This window comes from Leptinotarsa decemlineata, unplaced genomic scaffold, assembly GCF_025532065.1.
Source record: "Leptinotarsa decemlineata unplaced genomic scaffold, Ldec_3_MD MMD2_tig00002974_RagTag_RagTag, whole genome shotgun sequence".
Classification (NCBI taxonomy): Eukaryota; Metazoa; Arthropoda; class Insecta; order Coleoptera; family Chrysomelidae; genus Leptinotarsa; species Leptinotarsa decemlineata.
Window position 1 is genome coordinate 13,389,913 of NW_027412578.1, and position 27,110 is coordinate 13,417,022.

The 27,110-nt window shown below is 37.1% G+C and overlaps 1 protein-coding gene across 6 annotated transcripts; it reads left to right on the forward strand.

The window, feature by feature from the left end:
• The first annotated feature begins 1,534 nt into the window (after nucleotides 1-1,534).
• Nucleotides 1,535-25,164, forward strand: LOC111516403 (regucalcin). 6 transcript variants are annotated; one of them, XM_074177539.1, is made up of 6 exons: nucleotides 1,535-1,665; nucleotides 9,600-9,757; nucleotides 14,404-14,610; nucleotides 19,556-19,774; nucleotides 21,247-21,362; nucleotides 24,898-25,164. In XM_074177539.1, the coding sequence occupies exons 1-6, from the start codon at nucleotides 1,661-1,663 to the stop codon at nucleotides 25,132-25,134; spliced, it is 942 nt and encodes a 313-aa protein (XP_074033640.1). In that variant the 5' UTR covers nucleotides 1,535-1,660; the 3' UTR covers nucleotides 25,135-25,164. The 6 variants fall into 6 exon arrangements, with proteins under 6 accessions (XP_074033640.1, XP_074033639.1, XP_074033641.1 ...); XM_074177538.1 differs by lacking the exon at nucleotides 1,535-1,665 and adding an exon at nucleotides 1,747-1,772; XM_074177535.1 differs by lacking the exon at nucleotides 1,535-1,665 and adding an exon at nucleotides 2,633-2,785.
• Nucleotides 25,165-27,110: the final 1,946 nt, after the last annotated feature.

The following is a 27,110-nucleotide window of genomic DNA, read 5'->3' on the forward strand; positions in this document are numbered from 1 at the left end:
TAGTTGAAAAAACCAGACATCACCAGAAGATGGCAAATGAGACTTTGCCGAAACGTTGTGAAAATAATCCTTATGGGGAGAAAATACACAGAACACGGAGCGAAACCCGAGAAAACAGCTCATCATACTTTATCCGTGAGAATCTTCGAGTTAACATATATATATATATATATATATATATATATATATATATATATATATCTGGCAAAATTGCCAGATTTTTTATTTATTTTTTAATTATCATTTAATATATCTATATGTACCTATTCCTATATTCCTATGTATCTATTCCTATAAGCTTTGATTTCATAATTTCATTCATAAGTGACGTACTATTCTTTGTAATTAATCATTGACCTACCATATCTACGATATGTATCACAAATGGTGAATAAACATTGTTATTATTATTATTATTATGTTAATAGCATTTTTTATAAATTCAGTATTTCTTATATAGATTGAGGATTCGAAAGTGAAAGTTAGCATTATTTGAGTCCACAAGATTTACACATCATGGTGTATTCATTACGTTATTATTATTATTACATATCTCTATTTATTAGTGCCATAAAACAGCACATTTCAATTCCATTGTAATAAAATTCAACAAGGTTGATTCCTGTATGCACACTCTTCGATAACGTGATTCATTGCCACATACAGGGTGTTATTGTAAGTTTTTTATTAACTGTCAAAAATCACAAAACCTTTCTTCAGGTTGAAGCGATATTGTCTCGTTGGAAAACTATTTAATTTTTAACAAAAAAATAATAATTTATATCTAACAAGTGTAAGAGATTTAAAATTTGACTGCCGACTTATTGATTCACTGGCTGACTGACTGCCTCACACTGACTAATGACTGACTCACCACTGGCTGATTGACCGACACACTACTGGCTGATTGACCGAGACACTGACTGACTTACTAGTGACTGACTCACTGACCGACCGACTGACTCACTGACTGATTAACTCACCAACTGACCGACTCACCGATTAATTGACAACTGCTGACTGAATGACTCACTAATTGACTAACTGACTGATTCACTACCTGATTCTCTGCCTCTTCGACTGACTCGAAGACTCACTGACTCACTCGTCGACTCTCTGACTGACTCACGGAGTCACATACTGACTCACTACTTGAGTTACTCAGCCGTTAGTTACTATGTGGTAGGAGGTTATCATGACAAATGAGAAATGAAACTTTTCTTGTTTTTACCACTTTTATTTGTAACTATCGTTTTTGCAGTTTAGTCTTACACGAACATTTTCAAAGTAATACAATAAAAAAAGTTTGAAATGCAGTAACGATAGTTGCAAAAAAAAGTGGTAAAAACATAGAAAGTTTCATTTCTCATAATCTTCAAGATCATAAACGAAAATCTCTTTCTCATGTTTTATAAAGATGATAAAAAACCAAAGCTAGATTATACATGTTATTTAACTTTGTTTAAATAGAACGATAAAAATCCTAAATCCTTTTCGTTTAATTAGTTAATTGTTTGAATAATGAATATTGCCCAATAAATCGTCTATTTGTGCATTTAATTGCAGTGTTTGTTATAAAATGATGATCCTCGTGCTAGAGTCAGTTCTAAGATCTAATTGTCGTTGAATACTATTCATACTCAGTTTTTTTGAAGTGAAAATGAGGTAAATTTAAATTAATACAACCAGTGTGACATTTACAACACTTCAATTTTTTATAAGGTCAGAGAAGCAACTGTTAGAAGTTATTTTCCCAGCTTCATGAATAACTGGTACATTTTTTTAATGTTTCTTATCGAGTACACAGATATGCTGTAATTTCGAAGTCAGGTATAAAAATTATGTAAAACCGTTACAAAATAAGTTCAAGGTATCTACAATATTTATTTGATCCATATGCGACCCAAGAGCCTCCAATATATCCCGAAAAAGTCACTGTTTGGTGTGGATTCTCGGCTGGTGGGGTCATCGGTCCACAGTGGCGGCGCAAGGCCTAAATTTATTGTGGGCAAGGTACATTTTGCGAAGCGCCAGTCATAGTCACTGACACTGCGGCTATATACTCATTGAGACCTTTGAAATAAGGAATTGGTCCTTGGCAGACTGTTCTGGTTGAGGCATCAAGTCAAAAATGAAATGTTATTGTACATACTCTTGAAAATATCGAAGTTTTATTTCGATAAGCCAAATGTTAAACGAACTGGTAACATTTGAACAGCTCGAGCGATTTTCATGAAACATATATAAGAATCACCCCGACAAAATTAACTATTGAATAAAAAACCGCATCAAAATCGGTCAACTATAATAGGAGCTACAGTGCCACAGGCAGACGCACAGATATACAGATACACAAGTCAAACTTTCAACACACCTTTTTTGCGTCGGGGATTTAAAATGAAGAAAAATAATTAATTGAAGAAACATAATACAATGCAGTTTATCACAAAAATGAATATATTCACGAATTTTTCATTCATATGCTGGTCCTCAAAGCCAACATAACCTTCAGCTTGTTACTGTATAGAAATATTTTAGCCCGACGCTGGAAATATCTATTAACATACTATTAGATTCTACTAATATGTTGATAATATGTTTCATATCTCAAAAACTGAATATTCACCCGAATTATTTTGTCGCCTGTTTTGATTGGCAGTAGCAGGTACCTTGTTTTGTCGATTTTTCCTCCGTTGACTTAAGAAATGGTGGGTGCACAAAGTAAACGCGACTGGTTTGTCTTATGCTTGTTCATTACATACTCCTACTCGACATTTCTGAAGAGGTAAGTGGCTCAAACAATATCGTTAGTTATAGGTTTTTTTTTCGATAAAATCTCACCCATCGCATTAGTTCTGGAAAATTTGCCACGTAGAACGATGTAAGAATTACATAGATAGAATGTAGATGGAAGCATCTTGCATCATCTGGATGCCAAATAGATCTATACTCACCTACAAACCATTCGCAAACGGGCTGAGCCACGTTTACTGGACATGCCAACATCATTTGCATAAAGGTCTCAGAGGTCAGTAGCAGACTCTGCATTACGATAGACTAAGGTCTCATCCAAGACATCATTCTAATAAACCATGATGAATCTGTCAATTTGAGGCTTCAGCCCATCCACGCAAAGTCTAAATGCTTTAATAAGCCAAGCTCTTCAATGTTGCTGAAGAAAACCTCCATGCAGTCGCAGAAGTAAACTGATTTCTACAGTTTGATATGGGCTTTGCTAAACGGTTTCCAACTCGGTGATAGAGTTGTGGTTATGTCGTTCAGTGTCGCAAACCTACCAAGTTCAGCTTGAGTACTATTCTGTTGTGTAGACTTTCCAAATAACCCAGTCATTTAAGCTTAAATTAGGTAAGAATCTCGGAATTCGAGATACCAGCTGTAAGTCTGTAAATACTTGTATATTGACACCCTAAAAGTTGTCTCAGAATCTACATATGGTAGGGTGTAAGCAACTATTAAATTTCAAGGTCAAAGGTCACAAAAATAGGTTTTTTGCGCTTTTTTTGGAAATATCTCATTTCCTATGGGTTTTTTACTATTTGTATTCATTATCAATATTGTAGAATACGAAATTCTCTACAAATTTTGTATAAAAAAATGTTTTATACGGTGAACCGTTTTCGAGATAGAGGGCGGAGAGCGCGCGGTCACAGCATCACTTCAGGTCAACCGGTGCCTCCGGTCGAAAACGCGCCATATATAGTTGATGAACTATCGATAAATCAATGATTATAAATATTTGTCAATTTTTATTAACTATTATATTATATTTTATCATTTTCTTCATGCATTAAATCTATATCTATTCAATAATACTGATAACCGTTTACTAAAATTAAAAAATAATTAAGAGAAAAACATTAAGTGGCTGTGACACAACTTCTGCGCTTTTTAAAAAGGGAAAAAATTCATTTTTAAAAGTTTTTGAGAAACTGACAAATTTGGATGAACTAGCTGCAGCATTTGAGGAAGAAAATTGTTCGGCCCAGAGATTATTAGAGAGTGGAACTCAAACCTTATTGGCAGTCTATAATGCTCCGAAATCTGTGAAAAGTCTCGATCATCTTCGTTATATGCATTACGTCAAGTCTACAAAACTTAATAAACCTGTGCAGCTTCCAAATATTCCACCAACAAGTGCAGCTGCTCATCAACATTTCAATCGTGTATATTATCAAGTTCAAACTTGGTTAGGACATGATTTGGAACCCCAGGTATGGGGTTGGGCAATGCGAAACGATTTTCTGGAGCCTATCATGACAATTTTACCACCTGCTCCAGAAGATTTGCTAAATACAATTTTCTGCAACTGCAAGAGTGGTTGTGGTTCGCGATGCGGATGCAGGAAAGCGGGCTTGCAATGCTCTTTAGCTTGTGGCCAATGTAATGGGCAAGCTTGTCTCAATGCTCTACCATATCAGAGCGACATTAACGAAGATGGAACCTTTGACCCCGAAATCATGGAAGAACTTGAGACAAATGTCGTTGAAGACGATAATGAAGACCAGTTTGAAATTTACCAGCAGCCAGAAGACGACGATGAAGAGGAAGAAGATGATTAAAATTATAAATTGTAGTTTTTGTACCCTTTATTCCATTTCTTTACTTTCAATAAAAATAAATGTATTCAATGATATTTTTTAATAAAAAGATTATTTCATAATTTATTTGTTTTTTTTTTTCATCATGTAAGAAGTTATAAATATTAATTAGGTTAAAATTCAAATATAATTCCTATATTTTCATTACCAATTCTGCAATTACATGGGCAGGTAAGTGTTGTTAAATAAATTAATACTGAATAAAAAGTGGATAAGTTAGGAAAAAAATGATAAAATATAATATAATAGTTAATAAAAATTGACAAATATTTATAATCATTGATTTATCGATAGTTCATCAACTATATATGGCGCGTTTTCGACCGGGGGCACCGGTTGACCTGAAGTGATGCTGTGACCGCGTGCTCTCCGCCCTCTATCTCGAAAACGGTTCACCGTATAAAAAATTTTTTTAAACAAAATTTGTAGAGAATTTTGTATTCTACAATATTGATAATGAATACAAATAGCAAAAAACCCATAGGAAATGAGATATTTCCAAAAAAAGCACAAAAAACCGATTTTTGTGACCTTTGACCTTGAAATTCAATAGTTGCTTACACCCTACCATATGTAGGTTTTGAGACAACTTTTAGGGTGTCAATATACAAGTATTTACAGACTTACAGCTGGGTATCTCGAATTCCGAGGTGAACTTACTATAATGACTGGACTAAAACCCGTGAGTTCGCGGCCTTCCTATGATCTGGTGGAATACAACCGAGGTGAAGTCGATTTGGGATGCAAACTTTTAGGAATATTCTTCATTTTGCGGATTTTGCGTTGAGATGGTACAGCTCGTCCCAAGTCAATTCCTCTGCTGTAAAATAAAAGAGTAAAGTGAGAGCAAAAGAGCGGGTATATTCGTAGCAGCAACATTGTTATTCCTCGTCACTTTCAAAGAGGTGATTTCTCAGGGTTAGTGCTCACTGTGGAGAGAGTTCTCCTTTTGCAAATGGCTTGTAGGTAAGTAAAGGTCTCTCCAACATCCAGATGTCTTTATGTAATTCTTGCAACGTCCTCTGCTAAGATGAGACCGATACATATTTCTCTATCCCTAATTTCATAACACGAAAGGACCAAGATCATCGATTATATCTATTTTCTTCACTTTCTCAACATTTTCATTGGTAGCTAATATGCTGGGGCGTCCAGGGCATGCGTAGTCATTCTCGAGCTTCTGTGAAAAGCTTTTACCACTTGTAAAATTTTCCTGACTCAGAGTAATCACCGTATGCCACTGTCAACATTGTGTTTTTGAGCATTTTTTATATAGAATTTTATGCAAATTCTTTGAACCATTTTTTTTCGATATGACTTTCTGACTTTAAGGTCTCTCATCAACCAAGTAAACATGCTAAACAACTGAAACTGTGAACATACGTTCGAGATGAGTGTACCAACTTAAAAAAATCGCTAATTGAATGTACGTAGCCTAAGAAATTAAAACATTCACCTTATTTTTGGTACTGTCCACTTACATGACATGGATTGGCCGTTACGTCGCTTATAACGGGTGATTTTTTAAGAGCTTGAGAACTTTAAAAAAAAAAACGTATAAAATTTGCAAAATCTTATCAGTTCTTTATTTGAAACGTTAGATTGGTCCATGACATTTACTTTTTGAAGATAATTTCATTTAAATGTTGACCGCGGCTGCGTCTTAGGTGGTCCATTCGGAAAGTCCAATTTTGGGCAACTTTTTCGAGCATTTCGGCCGGAATAGCCCGAATTTCTTCGGAAATGTTGTCTTCCAAAGCTGGAATAGTTGCTGGCTTATTTCTGTAGACTTTAGACTTGACGTAGCCCCACAAAAAATAGTCTAAAGGCGTCAAATCGCATGATCTGCGGGTCGCTGAACAAAATTTGTCGATAAAAAAGCGGATTTTCTGCCAACTTTTCTAGGGCCCATTCACTGAAAATTCGACGTTGTGGCAGATCATTCGGCTTCAGTTCTTGCAGGAGCTGTATTTTATACGGTTTTACACCAAGATCTTTGCGTAAAATCTTCCATGTGGTCGAATAACACAAACCCAATTGCTGCGAACGGCGACGAATCGACATTTCACGGTCTTCAGCAACACTCTCAGAAACAGACGCAATATTCTCTTCTGTACGCACTGTACGCATTCGTGTGGTTGGTTTAATGTCCAATAAAGTAAACTGAGTGCGAAACTTGGTCACAATCGCTTTAATTGTTTGTTCACTTGGTCGATTATGTAGACCATAAATCGGGCGTAAAGCGCGAAACACATTTCGAACCGAACACTGATTTTGGTAATAAAATTCAATGATTTGCAAGCGTTGCTCGTTAGTAAGTCTATTCATGATGAAATGTCAAAGCATACTGAGCATCTTTCTCTTTGCACCATGTCTGAAATCCCGCGTGATCTGTCAAATACTAATGCATGAAAATCCTAACCTCAAAAAAATCACCCGTTACATATATTCCACTGTGGAACACACACACAGTTTAGAAATGACGTCATTGCATAAAAGAACGTGCTTATTCGTGACTACGTCATCAGTAATAAAGGTTGCATAATCAGTAGTCGTTAATAGCACTTAATTAAACAATAATAAAATGATTCATAGTGAATAATTCCAGTCGTATTGGCCATAATTTTTTGGTATTAACGATTTATTCAGGAATGCCATAACAATGAATTAAAATATTTACAATGAAAGTACGCAACACGTAAAACACCGTGACGTTGAATATGACGTTCAGGTGTATGAGTGACGTAATGCCAAAACGTGGGTCTCTCCATCCTTTTTTAGATGTTGGAGTCCGTGTCCCCTATTTAATGTCCGGTCCATATTACGCCGTCTCTGATGATAGGGAAAGCTGACATACCGTTTACAGCGCCTTTCATTATATTTAACAAAAGAGGCGATTTTAAACTGACAGTAATCATAAGTGGTAGAAAAAAATGTTGTGTAGTTCGAGTTATAGATTACTTGGTTACTGTAAGCCAGTCCAGCATACCTGACAATTCTCTTGAAAATTATATGAACAAGTTTACTGATTCACGACTCTAACAGGCATCAATTTCCCACCACCTCAGTGATGTGATTTATACTGATTCAATGATGGAATTTCCAGGAATCAATACCTAAATCTCGAACTAGTTCCGAGATAAGCCGACGTTTCATCTATAAAAATTTAAGTGGAAACATCCTTGACGAATGTGACTGAAGTCTCGCATACAATTTCTAATTATCCTTCATCATTCGCAAAAAAATTATCATCGTGTAATCGTCTAGTATTTCGGTCCGGCAATTTTGACGAATATGAAAAGAAAATCAGCTGTCAAGAATTCAGTAAGCAAAAGTAAAAGAAGGTATGTTAAAGTACTGCTGTGACTTCAATGAAATTATTTATTTTTCTACGGTCAACGGTGAGTTTAGTTGAAAAATATAATATGGTTTTGGTTCCTTTCATTCGCGCTTCCGATGAATCGCCATTCTAAGAATTTGATTCGTCAAAATCTTTCAGGTTTACAGTTGGTGTTACCGGGGTCGTTGTTTGTCTTGTAGTCATTAAGTTCCTGTTTTTTTTCAGTGTCATAATGTGGTGTTTTCTTCATTACAGATTTGAATTCTACAGAATATTATATGCCAATTCATGTATGTATAATTTTCAAATTCAGGGCAGGCGTTGCCAAATTTATATCTCAATGTGTCATTGCATGGCATTTAAATAATCAAAATCATTCATAAATCAAAATAATTTTCAAATAAAAATCTTTAACAAATTGAGATGATGTAGGATTTTTGACATTATAAAAATTGTATTCATTTGAATCAACAGAGGTATAAAGCGATCGGATCTCTCCAACAGAAATCTTTAACTTTACTGCACAGCATGCTCGTCGAATATCTTTCAGGTACCCCACAGAAAAAATCGAGTAACGTCAAGTCTGGAAGACGAGCAGTTATTGAAATGGTCTTCTATTACATATCCAACCGTTAGAAAATTGAGATTTTGATGATAATTTTTGAATCATAGTGAAGGAAACATTCTATTCTCATGCGATTTGACAATAGTATGTCTTCCACCAATGCCTGTATACGAATATTGAGATATAGAGCTAAAAACACATTACATTGGAACGCGCAGAACTTTTGAAACAATATAACATCCTGTATGTTTTGTTAACGAATTTTACCGACTCAGTAAAGATTTTTGAAGCTGACTCTCACTCTATTGGTGTGAAATCTCGATGTGTTTTTCCACACAATCTTTTTATACATTTTTGCATCATCAACAGAAGAGTCTGAACACGAAAAAAAAGTCTCTGGAAGAAAGTGAATCTGACCTTGGTCGAACTGAATTTCGAAAGAGTTGGTCCACCGCTATTGGTAACCCACCAATAATATGGTTCCTTTTTTGGAAAAAAAAGATTTGGAGGAAGCCTATTGAACAAACGAAAATTTGAGAACAATTATCAAAAACAATAATCGGGAATATATAATCTGATTTCCTGTCTCTAACGTTATATTGGTCAAACGGGGAGAATGATATTCAGAAGAAAGAAAGAACATAGAAAAAAAGCTTTCGAAAGGGAAGGCAAATTCGACATTTGCAAACCATCTTTTGGTAAAAGGCATAAGCTATCTGTTCAAAAATTTTTCCCAAAAAATATTAATTTTAGCGGTGCATCACTTCAAGATAATTGAATTTCCAATCAAGTATTAACCAGTTACCTGAAACATTGATTGTAGGAGAAACCGTATTTTATTTCCATTTGAATGTCTCTGCGTGCAGGATTCTACAGCGCAGCAAAATATTGATTTGTAACTTCGTAGCATCCCTAGAAAAAAACTAAATTTAGTCCATTGAATAGCAGAGTCGGGTTGTAACGATGTCTTGCAGCTCGAACATAATTCAGACTCGGATTCAACAACCTCATTTCAGGTTTTCTGAAAAACCCCGGGTGCTTTTTAACTTTTATGAGTAATCTTTTCTTTTTTTAGTAAAGCACTCTCCATCACACCAATTACACCTGCTGTTACCCACAGCGAGGGACCGTACTGGGATGAAAAAGAACAAACTTTGTACTACCTTGACACATTCAGTGCCACTTTGCACAGATGGGACTCCCAGATTGAGCAACTTTCATCGCATAAATTAGGTGAGGCTCTGAGATATATTTCAATATTTCATTCCTCTGTTTTTCTGTTGAACACGTGACAAACCTAGGAAGCCGAAACTTGTGCGAACTGAGGATCATTCTTTACTCCCAGGGAAATCTAGAATCAAGAAAATGTAATTTACAAGCAAAATAAGTCATAAATATTGGATAACACAAAAATTTTCTCTCTCTCTCTCTCTCTCTCTCTATAGGTTCATTGGACGTTGCTGCCTAGCGCATTTGTCCATCCTCCTCCTATCAGAATTGACAGGCCCCGGCCTCCAACCGGCGTAAATGAAAGTGCTGTTTCTCTTTAACACTTATAAGACTTTTTTCACAAAAAATGTTTATTTTATTGGGGGCACGTTCTATGACAGCAGACAGTCACAGCATAAAACTGGTTTCATCAGCAACAATGAACGCAAAGTATTGTCAAAATTAGGTTGTAGAAATATGTTCTAAATATTCATTGACCCACTAGAAACAATAAGTATCTCAGAAGATAGTTTTTCAATGTTTTTTAAACTTACATTGCCGAGAACTTTAAACTTAAGGGGAAGACGAAGATAAAGACTATTTTTTGAGATTTATAAATGAATTTGATTATTTGTAATCCTTTTTTTATATCTTCTTTACTTGCATTCCTCTTTTAAAAAATATTGACCAAATTTTACAAATTTGTAGCGTCTAATAATGAATTTACGATACTTTTCTTTCCTTTTCCGGCAAATCCAAATGTTGTATCGCAACCGGAAAAACAATGCAGAAATGCAACAATATTTTTGAAGGATTCATGTTTGAAACATTACACGTGAAAAATAGATCCTTCACATTTCCAGAACCTGGTTTGAAAAAATAAAGGTCATAATTGTTTGAAATTAATTGATTTGAAAGGACCAAAAGTGGTATTAATAAATATTAACTTATTTATTTCTTAATTATAGGAGTACATTTCGATTTGTAATTTTTTCGTTTATCAATATTACAGGGAATCTTACGTTTTTTGAGTAATTAAAGTGTAAATTTTAATAAACAGCTCGAAATTGTATAATATCATAAAAAAATCGAATTCGAGTTTTTTTCGATTTTTTGCATTTTCTGAGAACATTTAGTATAGTAATGTATATTTTTTGCATCATCAGAAAGTAGAGATTTCAACGATCAAAAAGCACACCGACTTTTTGAAAAAAGCTGATATTCTGACGCGAGAATTTTCGATAGATTTCAAGTCAAAATTAGGTGAAAAAATAAATATTTTAAATCAAATAAATTACAGTGTATTTGGGACATAAAAAAGGTAAGTTTTCACCAAATTTCGTAGAACCGTGTTAGGAATCGCACGTTGAAAGGTAAGACCTCGTTAGTCCTTAGCTCGCACAAGTTTTTCAACTTCTGAGAGGTCTCATCCCCTTCTACTTTCCGAACGCAGATCGCCCGTAATTTATTTTTCCTTTCATTTATTCATATTCCCCTCCATTTATGAAGAGTTTCATTCCATTTTTTTTCAACGTTTTACCATTTTTGAAGGATTAAGCCCTGGTCTACTATACCTGGATTAGGTGAATTCTCAATAATTTCACTAGTTCGGACTTCCATTGTCTACTATATAAAATTATTTGAAATCCCTGAAACAACTAAAATAGAATAATCAAAAATGAATAGCTGAAAATAACAATTATATTAAGCAAAATAAACCTGAAATGAAATAAAATACGAGTAAAATAGAACAATTGAACAAAAATTAAATAAAAATAAAGAAATGAAAAAATAAAAGTCACGTTAGTTCACGACGTTTCGATTGTTAGTATCTACAATCGTCTTCGAGTGATGACTGGACTGATTCCTCCGAGAGATGACTATTTATAGGTCGTTCGAGTACTTCCACTTATCCCCGCTTTCCATTTTCCGCTTCACTGGTTCCGTGGGAGATGACCGTTTGGCGGGAGTTGGCCATTTTTCGCTTGATGATGGGTTTCCATACGTTGCGTATTTCTACGCTGGCTTGGCTGAATACGTTGTTGGACAACATGTAAGCGGCTTCCTTGAATTTTCTCCTAAACCAATGTTCCTCTCTGTGCAAGATCTCAGCTTGGGACCACTCGATGTTGTGTTGATGGGTCCAAACATGGTCTGCTATTCCTGATTTGCTGGTTTCCCCTCGCTGTGTGTGTTTCTTGTGTTCGGCAATGCGAACATTCAATGGCCTCTTAGTTTCACCAATATAGGATTTTCCGCACTTACAGGGTATCCGGTAAATGCAATTCTTGGAATCGCAGTCCGCGTTTGGTGGCCTGGTTTTCGTGAGGCTGCTACGGATAGTGTTACTGGATCTGAAGCAGGTTCTGATGTACTTGGAACCAATTTTTCTTATCATCTCCGATAATCCTCTGATGTAGGAAGTGCAAGCACTGGTTGTGACGGCTTCTCTTCCTTGCGAGGGTTCAGCTGTCTTTTAGCCAAAGTTTTTTCAACCATCGCTTTGGAGTAGCCATTCCGTTGAAGATCATTTTTGATGATGTCTAGTTTTCTCTCGCGACCTTCCTTCGTATTACAGATCCCGAAAGCACGATCTAATAGAGTCTTGATGATTCCTCTTTTAGTCGATTGATGGTGCTTGGAATCGTGGTTCAGATACTGTCCCGTGTGAGTGGGTTTCCGTTATACAGATGTTTCCCAATTAGTGTCGGTCCTCTTCACCAAAACGTCTAAGAATGGCAATTCGTTGTGGATTTCCTTCTCCATTGTGAAATTGATGGAAAGTCTCACGCTGTTGATGTGTTTCAGGAAGGCGTCTAGTTCAGTATTCCCATGGTTCCATATTATGAAGGTGTCGTCAACATATCTCAACCAGACTCGAGGTTTCTTGTGGGCTTCTTCAATGGCCAGAGTTTCAAACCACTCCATATATATGTTGGCTATAACTGGTGAAAGTGGCGATTCCATTGGTAGTCCCTCATCTTGTGTAAAGAATTCGTCCTTCAGTTGGAAATAACAGTTTCTTACATAGAATCCTAGTCACAGAATCACCAGTCATAGCCAACATATATATGGAGTGGTTTGAAACTCTGGCCATTGAAGAAGCCCACAAGAAACCTCCAGTCTGGTTGAGATATGTTGACGACACCTTCATAATATGGAATCATGGGAATACTGAACTAGACGCCTTCCTGAAACACATCAACAGCGTGAGACCTTCCATCAATTTCACAATGGAGAAGGAAATCCACAACGAATTGCCATTCTTAGACGTTTTGGTGAAGAGGACCGACACTAAGTGGGAAACATCTGTAAACCGAAAACCCACTCATACGAGACAGTATCTGAATCACGAATCCAACCACCATCAATCAACTAAAAGAGGAATCATCAAGACTCTATTAGACCGTGCTTTCGGGCTCTGTAACACGAAGGAAGATCTCGAGACATCATCAAAAATGATCTTCAACGGAATGGCTACTCCAAAGCGATGGTAAAAAAGACCTTGGCTAAAAGACAGCAGGAGACTAGCAAGGAAGAGAAGCCGTCACAACCAGTGCTTGAACTTCCCTACATCCGAGGATTATCGGAGAGGATAAGAAGAATTGGTTCCAAGTACAACATCAGAACCTGCTCTAGATCCGGTAACACTATCCGTAGCAGCCTCACGAAAATCAGGCCACCAAACGCGGACTGCGATTCCAAGAATTGCATTTACCGGATACCCTGTGGGTGCGGAAAATCCTATATTGGTGAAACTAAGAGGCCATTGAATGTTCGCATTGCCGAGCACAAGAAACACACACAGCGAGGGGAAACCAGCAAATCAGGAATAGCAGACCATGTTTGGACCCATCAACACAACATCGAGTGGTCTCAAGCTGAGATCTTGCACAGAGAGGAACATTGGTTCAGGAGAAAATTCAAGGAAGCCGCTTATATGTTGTCCAACAATGTATTCAGCCAAGCCAGCGTAGAAATACGCAACATATGGAAACCCATCATCAAGCGAAAAATGGCCAACTCCCGCCAAAACGGTCATCTCCCACGGAACCAGTGAAGTGGAAAATGGAAAGCGGGGATAAGTGAAAGTACTCGAACGACCTATAAATAGTCATCTTTTGGAGGAATCAGTCCAGTCATCACCCGAAGACGATTGTAGATACTAACAATCGAAACGTCGTGAACTAACGTGACTTGGAATCTCTCCACTTTTTATTTTTATTTTCCTTTTTTCATTTCTTTATTTTTATTTATTTTTGTTCGGTTGTTCTATTTTACTTGTATTTTATTTCACTATCATTTCATTTCAGGTTTATTTTGCTTAATATAATGGTTATTCCCAGCTATTCATTTTTGATTATTCTTTTTTAGTTGTTTCAGGGATTTCAAATCATTTTATATAATATCAGACAATGGAAGTCCGAACTAGTGAAATTCATCATGAAACATTGTCAATCACCTTCAAACAAAAATTTTCAATAACATTCGTCAGCCTTTTTTCGAATGCCGTCATGCTGTTTGCCATTTTTCAACTTCTTAGAATGGGATTCCATATTCGGTTGAGGTTCACAGCTTTATTTTTTGAACCTCAACCGAACCTGGAATCCCATTCAAAGAAGACTATAATTTCTTTCTTGTTTTTGATAAAAATCATTTCTCAATTTCAGAAAATCACAATTCTGTAGGCCTGATAGTTCCTATTAAAGGGGAGAAAAACAGTTTCCTGGTTGGGGCTGATAGAGATTTGTTTAAATTGAGTTGGCCAACAGGGCTTTCCAAAGTGAAACGAGACGTTCTGTTGAAAGTTGAAGCCGACAAACCTAAGAACCAATTCAATGACGGAAAAATTGATAGCAAAGGAAGGGTGTGGATTGGTAAGTTTCACCAAATGAAAATGTTTCTTAGTTTGATTCTGCATTGGAAAATATTCTCCTTGCATTTCCTCTGATATTATCAAGACTCAATGTCTGACAGGATATCACATTTATGTAAAAATCGCACCTTGGTTATGTGCTACCTCGTTCAAAAGGTCCTTTAGTGCGATAAGTTAATTGTTGTATTTGTACGGGGTGAACAGAAATTAATATGTTACTACAATTGAAAAATATTTTTTTAAATTTAATGCAGGAAATATCGAGTAATAATCTTATCAGTTGATAAGAAGTTGACATGAAGAAAATTGGTTTTCATCAACTTTCAACCTGAATTTTTGTAATGTATTTTCAATGGAAAAGGTTCGCTTTTTTAAGTACAGGCTAATAAGTATTTCTTACTGATTTATCTGAGGTTAATTAGTCTAGTAATGCAAATGACTTACTTCTAAATTATTTTTTTTGGTAACAGGATCAAAATATCTTGGAAAATGTTCAACGTTTCGACTTCAATTGAATTCTCTTTTAGGGCTCCGCAGCAATGAATTTTATAAAACATACTTGCGACAAACGTTATTACTGTAGTCGTTTTTCAATGATGTAAGAAGTAATAATGAAATTATATTATAATTACTCGCCGAATAGGAGTTTTTCCATGTTAGAACTATAATTCAATTTTAAAATCGTTAGATAAGTTAGATACCCATGAAGAATAAATAAGAACACTGTAGCAGAACATAATAATTAGGACCAACACAATGACATAAAATAAACGTATGACTTCATCTATAATTTTGATAAGGTGGTACACCCGTTTCAATTGATGTAAGAAAGAACTAGAAAATAAATGAATATAGTTTTAAAAACTAAAGAACACGCTTCTAAAGAACATCGAACTGAAAAGTTAAAAGTAATTTTTAAAATAAGCTTAAAACAATAACGAACGAAAAATACTAAAGCAAATTCAAATCCAAGATAGAGTGGATGTAAACATTGACATGCCCCACGCACGTGATATTGAAAATCCCAAGATTTGGCCAGGGTCGTATTCAGAACCAACATCTTGTTGATCGCAAATGCTATATCATACTTAGGAAAACTTTTTTATAATAACGAGTGAAATGCACAAGTTTTGCAGTTCAACGGGAAAAATGCAGATAATATGTGCAATATAAAAAGATTTCCATTGGATTTTTCACAGCGCACTCAAGCATTATATGAAAAGAGACGTAATTATTTCTTTATTGATAATTTTTATTTAATGTTAAATCAGAAGGACTATTAATCAAAATTATTCAACTGGATGAATTTGTCTCATCAGTAGTGTCATCCTCACCAATCTGAATTATCAGTGGCTCGATTTGTGCCTCTATTATGTTATCAAGCTTCCACATCTTTGTCTCGACTTCCGATATCAAAGCCTCATCAAAAAGTACTTTGAGATCTGCAAATTTGAACGTGGTGTTATGCTGAGCTACAGAATTCTTCACATCCGCCCATATTAACTCGATGGGATTGAGTTCGCAGTGGTATGGAGGCAGGCGAAGGACTATTTTGTTTTGGCCTGCTGCCATCTCATCGACTATATATTTTTGGTATTCAAGCTTGCGCTCCTTGACAATTTTTAGTAGCTGTACTCTTAGCATTGAGTCTTCAAACCTAATATTCTTTGATCGCAGCCAATTTTGGATTTCAACCTTCTTTGAAGACGTTGTCGGAATCTTCTCTAACCGTCGCGAATGATTAGGTGCATTGTCCATTACAATCACAGCATTATCCTCCAGATGGGGTAGAACTTTGGAAAACCACTGTTCGAAAGATTCACCGTTCATTTCTTCGTGATAATCTACAGTTTTCTTCGACTCGAAACACCACAGCCCTTCAGTAACAAACCCATTCTCATTGCCGATGTGACAAATAATAAGCCGTTTTCCTTTACCTGAAATTATGAAGAGGTTTGTAAGTAAATAAAACAAATACGAGGGTTACTTTTTATATATTGAGATTGAGGCAGGTCTTGATATAAATATAAGTTTACCTGATGGATTTGTTAACCCGGTGGATAGTCCATCTAGAAAGGCCCTCCTAGATGAGGTCACAGTTTCATCGACCCATACTTTAGGGGTAGTATGACAAGCTTTACCCAGGTTTCTTCCATGTAATAAATTGTTCTCTGTTGTTCCCTATAATATTTAATTTTGGTCAAATACTCTCTCCTCCATTACACAATTTCCTCTCTATCCAATAATAAACAATTGCGCCCTCGTTTTTTCCATACAAAATTCAAATGTTTCAATACTTTATGTAATGTTGACCGCTTAAAACTTGGCAATAAAACATCTTCATTTATTTCTGTGAATACTTTGTCTATCGTGGGTATTTCATTTCTGAAAAAGTACTCATGTAGGGGAGACCGGGGCAAGATGAAGTTCGGGGCAGCACGGGAAGTAAACTTGTGTGCGTGAATAGTAATCGTGTTCGGAGCGGCGACAGCGCCATTTGCACGAACTTCACTCTCCGCTAGTGCGGAGCAGAGCGAACAGGTTAGAACTCGTTTTTGCGTTGCAGAGAGAAAAAAGTGATATTGCAAGTGTTTTTACGCGATATTTGATTCGAAAACTGATGTACAGACATGTAAGTACCTGTGTTAATGTATTATTTCAATCCCGAGCTTATTATAGTAGTCCAAAACATTAAATTCAAAACAGATTTTTTCGCCGGTAAAGTTTGAGGTTAGAATTGCGTCATCTTTTTTACCTACGTGTGGATCGGGGCAAGATGATCGGGCCATAATGGGATACTATCCCGTTTTGCCCTGCCCTTGTACTGATAATCAAGTGACTGCGAAAAAGGTAAAAAACAAATGAAGAAACCTGGAAGAAAGACTGCAAAGAAGATTAAAAAGACAACTGACAAAAGAAAACCTGCAGAAAAAGCGTCAAACCAAAAGGTGCAAAAAAGAAACTGAATCGGAAGATAGTTCATCCCAAGAATAGGATGATGACTGTGCTTGCATCTATTGTGGGTACTTATACTCAGATTCAACCGAAGGCTGGGTCATCTGCGGCGTGTGCCACGGTTGGGCGCATAATTCATGTGCCGGAGTAGATGAGGAAGATGAAGAGGCACACATTTGTGAACGCTGTCCACCCGATTAAAAAGCGTACTCGTTTCGCCCCACAGCGTTTCCCATCTTACCCCAGTTATGGGGCAAAACGGGAAATTTGCCGAGTTTATTTTTTCATTATTTGCCAAAAAAAGTTCTGTGATTTTGCATGCTACAACATTTAATTATAAGAGAGAAATGTATAATGGTTACCTCTTTTGTTAAAGAATGTTATTAAAGAGTTTAATTTTCCTTGTATAACGAGTTTTGTCTTAGCTATCTCATCTTGCTCCAGTCTCCCCTACTTTCCTTCTGATTGCATGTTTATCAGCAAAATCTATTGATTTTATAATGGTTTGACGATTCTGATTTGTATTCGGTTTGGAAAATGTATGATTTTGTTTATATTCCCGTGAAACATTGTAAATCGAAGCGCAACACACTCCAATTTTATCGGAAACTTTCGATACGACTTCGTCGATAGTCGATGTCTCAATTTTTTCCATGTCTTTCTTGAACGCATTTTAAATCACTTCTTTCATCTCAACACTCAAATGTCTTTTTTTGTATCGTTTCCTGGCTGGACTCAGAGGATAGCTCACAGTGTCATCAGCAGTGTCTGTACATCTTGGAAAACAAATTTAAACAATATACTGTAACGCACGCCACACAAACACGCAAACGACTGATTACAACCCTGTGCTGGTACCGAACTCGTACAAAGAAGGCGAATTCACCAATGAACGCTGCCCTTTCCATCTGACACTGGGCGATCACGTGAACATCACGCTTCGGTTTTGTTTTCTTTTACTCTATCTTGGATTTGGATAGACTTTAGTATTGTGAAAAAAGCGACGGACGCTTGATATACAAAAAATATGGCACAAAGCGCCCACGCTTTTTTCAGAATAATACTAGTATTTTTCGTTCGTTATTGTTTTTAGCTTATTTAAAAAAAAATAACTTTTTAGTTCGATGTTCTTTAAAAGCGTAATTTTTAGTCTTTCTAAACTATATTTATTTTTCATTTTTTTAGTTCCGTATGCTATAAAAGCGTGGTTTTTAGTCTTTTTGAACTGTTTTTATTTGATCTAAACTTCCGGATCAATCAGCCGTATATTGTTTAGAAAAAGGGCCGTTGATATTTTCCGATCCGGAGAGGGAGCCTGAAAATCAGCAACCAAGCCCGAGGCATTAGGCGCGCAAAGGAGGGTTACAAATAAGCCAGTAGGCGCGCGTGTTAATAAAAAAAAATACGTTTTTCAACGTAAAGAAATACATGTAAAGTGAGTTCGAATTATTATCAAGGAGATTACGTACAGCGCCATCTGCCCGCGAATAGATCAAGCAATAATGTCGATAATTCTGTCAAATACAGATCTCGAACTTGAAAGTTACAAACAAACATACATACATACATCCATACGTGTGAAGCTAATACATGCGTGTTGAAATAATTAAAAAGGAATTATTTCGGTTTACCATTCATTAAATTGAAACATCCAGTATCAACTTCCGTTTCAGTGTTGACCCAATCGTGTTTTAGGATATGAATCGTTTCGCTCATAAGTCTTTCAGATAAATATGGTTGGACATTTAGAACCGCCGAATGTTCAGAATCAATCACTGATACTTATCTAATTTTGACTAAAATGACTGGACCATACGACTAGATGTTAACTTCATTGCTGTTAGTTTCAAAGCTGCCAGTTTTTATCGTTGTTGGAAAGAAGCATTATATCGCCGTCATCCTGTCCATCGTGTTTCTACACTGCGGAAAATCCTCAAATTTTTAGCATGTGAGTCATTTCTCACTGTACTAATTTCCTCAATTGATTCAAGGTACTCTAACTCGTGAAGATGACTTATCAGTATCACCTAAAGGTGGCACTTTGTACATGATAAAGTGTGGTGAAATAAGGAAAGAGGAAGAGAAAATATTGAACACCAGTATAAGCAACGGTATCGCCTGGTCAAAAGATAACACAAAGTTTTATTTTACCGACAGTATGGAGAAGACCGTAGCTGAATATGATTATGAAGAAGAGTCTGGGGAAATAAGTAAGTAAAATTGATATTCACTCTCGAGATATGTAGCTACATTTTCTTCTGTTATAGCATCGCATCAGCTCGTTAATAATAATGACCTTTGTGGAAACTATTTTCCGGGTGTTTATGTCAAAACGGTTCGTAAGGCTGCTTGAATTTATTTTTCATGTGATGTTTTTCAGCAAGTTGGCGAGCTTCGAAACTACCCCCTTCCTCCTAAATAATATTATAAAAATCGTCTGTATTACTTCCAATCTACAAAAAAATCAAATACAGTCTTGAGCAAAAGATTAACTTCGGTTAAAAATAAGAGATAGAGTTCAATTGTTTCGGGTGGAGAACCCACAAAACGGCCGCGTGCAGCAGTGGTGTCGGAACGGATCCTTGTGGAACTCCCGACTTCAATTTCATGAATCGCCTACCATCAACACACACCGTATGTTCCCTATTCGCTGAATAAGTGCGGAATTAGATAATAAGCTGATTATAAAATATAATGCAAGATGATCAAAAGTGATTGAAATGTAGTGATTGTCTACGGGATTGTTTACGAGATTGTTTACGAAGTTGTCTACGGGATTGTTTACGGGATTGTTTACGAAATTGTCTACGGGATTGTTTACGGGATTGTTTACGAGATTGTCTACGGGATTGTTTACGAGATTGTCTACGGGATTGTTTACGAGATTGTCTACGGGATTGTTTACGAGATTGTCTACGGGGTTGTTTACGAGATTGTCTACGGGATTGTTCACGAGATTGTCTACGGGATTGTTTACGATATTGTCTACGGGATTGTTTACGAGATTGTCTACGGGATTGTTTACGAGATTGTCTACGGGATTGTTTACGAGATTGTCTACGGGATTGTTTACGAGATTGTCTACGGGATTGTTTACGAGATTGTCTACGGGATTGTCTACGGGATTGTTTACGATATTGTCTACGGGATTGTTTACGAGATTGTCTACGGGATTGTTTACGAGATTGTCTAAGGGATTGTTTACGAGATTGTCTACGGGATTGTTTACGAGATTGTCTACGGGATTGTTTACGAGATTGTCTACGGGATTGTTTACGAGATTGTCTACGGGATTGTTTACGGGAAAGTACTCGCGATATCGATTGCAAATTCATTGTTCTGAGAGAGTTTCACTTGCATTTGATAAGTTTTTCCGAGTTTTTTCATTTATTGTTATCTTGCGTCAGGCAGTTACTCATAACTTTGCAAATAACGAATATGCGTTTCTGTTTACAAATGTGTACTGGTGGAATACGGAGATGAAAACAGCAAAAAATTAACTCTCTCAACGAGTTTCATAAAAAGTTATAGATCATCAAAAATAGTTAGAAATTTTGGTTTGGGTTATTTTTTGTGGCGAAACTCCTCAAGAAATGTTTGGTTTTAATTGTGAATTTTTATATTATTGTAATATACTCTTTGGAAACATATAAAAATCAAGTGAATAATCCATCTTTTTTAGGTAATAGAAGAATTATATTCGACCTCCATAATCATTCCGATCTTGAAGGTATACCAGATGGCATGACAATTGACATTAATGGAAACCTTTGGATCGCTTTGTTTGGGGGCCATGCTGTGAGTGGTTAACAGTGCAATGATAACAATATATCTTTATTTTCCATAAAATACAGTAATGATTACCAAAAATGCATTATTAAATTGAAAAATAACAGCGTGAAAGCTATTTTTAGCGTTTTTTAGCCGTGGTCTGTAGGTTTTCATACCCGACGATTCGTCTACAACTGCGGTAGACATTATCAAAGGCGATGTGGTAACAAGACAAGAGTATGTTTCATGATGAATTTCACTAGTTCGGACTTCCATTGTCTACTATATAAAATGATTTGAAATCCCTGAAACAACTGAAAAAGAAGAATTAAAAATGAATAGCTGAAAATAAGAATTATATTAACCAAAATAAACCTGAAATGAAATAATAGTGAAATAAAATACAAGTAAAAATAGAAAGAAAATAAAAATAAAAAGTGGAGCGATTCCAAGTCACGTTAGTTCACGACGTTTCGATTGTTAGTATCTACAATCGTCTTCGGGTGATGATTGGACTGATTCCTCCGATAGATAACTATTTATAGGTCGTTCGAGTACTTTCACTTATCCCCACTTTCCATTTTCCGCTTCACTGGTTCCGTGGGAGATGACCGTTTTGGCGGGAGTTGGCCATTTTTCGCTTGATGATGGGTTTCCATATGTTGCGTATTTCTACGCTGGCTTAGCTGAATACGTTGTTGGACAACATGTATGCGGCTTCCTTGAATTTTCTCCTAAACCAATGTTCCTCTCTGTGCAAGATCTCAGCTTGGGACCACTCGATGTTGTGTTGATGGGTCCAAACATGGTCTGCTATTCCTGATTTGCTGGTTTCCCCTCGCTGTGTGTGTTTCTTGTGCTTGGCAATGCGAACATTCAATGGCCTCTTAGTTTCACCAATATAGGATTTTCCGCATTCACAGGGTATCCGGTAAATGCAATTCTTGGAATCGCAGTCCGCGTTTGGTGGCCTGGTTTTCGTGAGGCTGCTACGGATAGTGTTACCGGAAGCAGGTTCTGATGTTGTACTTGGAACCAATTCTTCTTTTCCTATATATATATATATATATATATATATATATATATATATATATATATATATATATATATATATATATATATATATATACATATATATACATATATTCTTTTTTACTTGTTTCAGGGATTTCAAATCATTTTATATAATAGACAATGGAAGTCCGAACTAGTGAAATTGAAACACTCCATATATATGTTGGCTATGAGTGGCTATGGCTTCAACGGAATGGCTACTCCAAAGCGATGGTAGAAAAGACTTTGGCTAGAAGAAAACAGGAGCCTCGCAAGGAAAAGAAGCCGTCACAACCAGTGCTTGCACTTCCCTACATCAAAGGAGTATCGGAGATGATAAGAAGAATTGGTTCCAAGTACAACATCAGAACCTGCTTCAGATCCGGTAACACTATCCGTAGCAGCCTCACGGAAACCAGGCCACCAAACACGGACTGCGATTCCAAGAATTGCATTTACCGGATACCCTGTGAGTGCGGAAAATCCTATATTGGTGAAACTAAGAGGCCACTGAATGTTCGCATTGCCGAGCATAAGAAACACACACAGCGAGGGGAAACCAGCAAATCAGGAATAGCAGACCATGTTTGGACCCATCAACACAACATCGAGTGGTCCCAAGCTGAGATCTTGCACAGAGAGGAACATTGGTTTAGGAGAAAATTCAAGGAAGCCGCATACATGTTGTCCAACAACGTCTTCAGCCAAGCCAGCGTAGAAATACGCAACATATGGAAACCCATCAAGCGAAAAATGGCCAACTCCCGCCAAAACGGTCATCTCCCACGGAACCAGTGAAGCGGAAAATGGAAAGCGAGGATAAGTGAAAGTACTCGAACGACCTATAAATAGTCATCTCTCGGAGGAATCAATCCAGTCATCACCCGAAGACGATTGTAGATACCAACAATCGAAACGTTGTGAACTAACGTGACTTGGAATCGCTCCACTTTTATTTTTATTTTCTTTCTATTTTTACTTGTATTTTATTTCACTATTATTTCATTTCAGGTTTATTTTGGTTAATATAATTCTTATTTTCAGCTATCCATTTTTAATTCTTCTTTTTTACTTATTTCAGGGATTTCAAATCATTTTATATAGTAGACAATGGAAGTCCGAACTAGTGAAAGACAAGAGTAGATGAACAAGGCAGGTTCTGGCTCAAAATCCCATGTATTTTCTTAAGGCACTAAATTTTTTGCAATTTTCAAGACATCCGATCGGAACCTAACTCGAAGTAAATGTGTTTCGGAGAGACTTTAGTGAGTGGGAGAAAGATACGTGTGACGTAATCGATGCAGAGGATAGAATGAGTATCGGAGTGATTCAAAGAGCGTGTGCCTCCGCCTCACCCCTCGGGTCCCCTTGTCAGGTACCAGTCGCGTGGTCATTGGCATCTGAGGGAAATAGAATTTAAAAAAAAAACGCTGGGTATGAGAATCGAACCCAGGTCGTCGGCGTGTTCGGCTTTGTCCTTAGCTTCGACACCAACGTGAGATCTTGGAAGTAATTGCGAATTGTTGATATTAGTGGGGCCTGCGGTTGTTTTGTCAGGACTGAAATTGACTCATTTTCTATACTTAACCTCATTTCTTGATTTCCGTAGAATTTAAGGGAAATTGTGACGTCAGAATTGATGTTTCATAAAAAGGTGTGTGTGTGTGTAAGAGTGAGAGGACGGTTTGACTTATTAGAGCGAGATGGAGATGGTATCGAGGTGATCCGTTGTAGAGATAAGGCAGCCAGTGAGGGCCAGCGGAAGCATTACAGGTTCGGTGTTGTCGGTTGTAAAATAAATCGTTGTTTATCGGGCGATGAAACGTTTCCGGTTTCAGAATTAAGCAGGAAGGGTTAGGAATACGACTCGATAAAAATTGAATGGTACTGAGATGACGGTGATAACTAGGAGAGTCTAACGTTTCAACATGCATTTCAACATGTCAGAAGGACACTAAGTCGTATCTTTGTTAACCAGGTTAGCATCATCAGAAGAAGGAGGAGATGGCATCCAAAGGTGTCGGGGAGTTACGTGTTGTGGAGTTAACATCCAAAGGTGGGAGTAATGGGGAAGCGAAGTATTCGACAATGACATATTAAAATACGTTGTTTTGCGTGGGTGTTGACCGTTAGGCGTGCGCGTTTTTGTTGGCCCGAACACAACGTGAAACCAATATTTAGACCGACAAAAACTATCAGAGAAACTATAAGGATGGCTACGGACCCCAGAGAACCTTTGGCAACTCCTGGCGTATACCGGGTGTTGTCACGCCCGCTAGTAATATAGAACCAGAGTCAAATACAATCATAGTAGTAACCGCGTTTGGAACGGGAACGATAACTCGAGCATCAGGCTGGGGCACTGCGACCGTTACCACATCGCTTTGATGGTGTCTCCCGCAGTAGTAGAAGAAACGTCCGGCATTAAAAACTTGCAGACCGCTGCCAAAAAAACCGGAAAGTAGCTTTTACACACTTATCCTTATTATATATATGATCTCTCTTTCAGGTGATAAATGTTGATCCTCGGACGGGCCAGATAGTGAATCGCATTAAAATGCCCGTGAAGTATGTGACGTCAGTCTGTTTTGGAGGCCCCCAATTCGCTGATCTTTTCGTGACTACTTCCAGATTACACCTCAAAGAGAATCAACTGCCGAAAGAACCGGACGCTGGATGTGTGTTTGTTGTTAAGAATTTAGGAATCAGAGGTCTGCCAGGAAACGAAGTTATATTTTATAGTTGATTCTTTTAAATATAATTTCATTACATGTAATGCGTTTATCATTATTTCAGAAAATTCTGTAGAAAATGATATGCGTGAAGAGATTTTGGTTACACGTTGTTTTGGGTGAATAGCCTTTTAAAAAATTCCTCGATAACGTGATCTAATTGAACTGGTCTGTTGAATTTTATTATCGGGAAGCGATGCCAATGACAGGTTCTGGTTCGATGAGCAGGATGATATCTCTGTCCTGGATCTGCGACTTAAAACACCTGCACCAGAACCGGAAGGTTCTGTGCAGGTGTTTGTGAACCAACAACTATCACCTCTTAATATTTTCTTCTCCCGGTAACTTCCAGTGTCAACCAACAGTCTGTTGCACTATGCATTACATTGATTTGTGCAATTGGAAATGAGCACAAGTCTATATGCGGTCCATCTAGCCTCTCCAGAAAAATATGGAGAGGAGGTAGATTTAGAAAGATACCCATGGCCGCTGACGGTGTGGTACTGATGGCACCACTGATGGTCAAACAAGCCTATCTCTGTAAGCCAGAGAGCTTCACCTGCGTCCTCTGGCTTACAGAGACAGGCTTGTCTTGTGTTAATAGAGCATTGCTCTATAGCAAAAATGAATATTGTTGAATCCAAGGCTTGGTCCAAGACTTGGCTTGATAAACATTATTCGGACTTTGCACCAGGAAAATCAACCGTTGAGAAGTGTTTTGGTTTGTTTAAACGAGTTTAAATGACCACCGAAGACGATGCACGCAGTGGACGCTTCAAAGAGACTATTACCGATGAAAATATCGTGAAAGTCCACAAAGTAATTTTGAATGACCGCAAAAAGAAACTGATCGAGATAACTGGCGCTCTAAAGATATCAAAGTAACGTGTTGGACATATCGTGCATTAATATTTGGGTTTGCGAAAGCTCTGTTCAAAGTGAATGTCGCGCGAGCTCATAATTGACCAAAAACAACAACAACTGGATGATTCTGAGCAGTGTTTGAAGCTGTTTGTACATATACTCGTACGGTCAATAAGGAGTATTACCTTGAAGCTATGCGCCGTAATTTTTTGGACAAAAACAACACCGTAATCATGCCTCAGCCACCGCATTCACCAGATTTGGCCCCGTGCGACTTTTTCATGTTTCCAAGACCCATGAAAAGACGGCGTTTCGCGATGATCGAGGAGATAAAAACCAAATCGCTGGAAGACGTCAAGGATTGAAGAAAACGCTGAGGGAGCTACTTCGAAGAAAATAGAAATTGATAGATAAATAAATATTTTTTGAGAACAGAGTAGTAATTGTTCAAAAAATACATTCTGTCTTGGTGCCCTTTACAGAGCTGGAGTACCTGTGAAAGAAAATCTGTTTAAAATCTGTTTTTCTGTTAATCAGCTGTCGCCCCCATACGAACGACAACTCTCAGAAGTTGAGAAACTTGTGCGAGCTAAGGACTAACGAGGTCCTACCTTTTAACGTGTGATTCTTACCTACCTAAATATGATATCCAGTGATTTTATTAATTTGATCATATGTATGTATTTATGTCCAAGTTTTATTTCGATTAAACTCTAATTCGAAAATAGTAGGCACTAAAATCTCAGAAATGACGACGCTTTTTGCCTTAATATGTCTCTTGCAGTGGCATACGGAAATTAAGTAATTATCATTCTGTGTTTTCCTCTTCAACTTATCACAGCAATAGTAACAACAATTAGGTAATCATTGGCTGTCGCGTTCCAGATTGATGACAGTAAATCATTGGCTGTTGCGGGTCGGATTGATGACACTGGCGGGCCGGATTTGGCCCACGGGCCGTAGTTTGAAGACCCCTGCTCTATACTAATATAGCCTCCCTAGACTTCCATTTCAGTTACGCCAATGGGCAAAGGACTTCAAAGTAAAGACGCGACACAGCATTGTTCATTAAATCACCTACGCAATTGTTGAAAACGCTATACTCGTAAGTACTTCCACTGAAGTA

What these genes read in the sequence shown, in the direction of transcription:
- LOC111516403 (XM_074177535.1), top strand. Translation starts at nt 2,706, where the DNA reads ATGGTGGGTGCACAAAGTAAACGCGACTGGTTTGTCTTATGCTTGTTC. An exon ending in AGAAGAGTCTGGGGAAATAA is followed by an intron (nt 19,775 to 21,246) that starts GTAAGTAAAATT and finishes CATCTTTTTTAG; the next exon opens with GTAATAGAAGAATTATATTC. An exon ending in CTTTGTTTGGGGGCCATGCT is followed by an intron (nt 21,363 to 24,897) that starts GTGAGTGGTTAA and finishes TCTCTCTTTCAG; the next exon opens with GTGATAAATGTTGATCCTCG.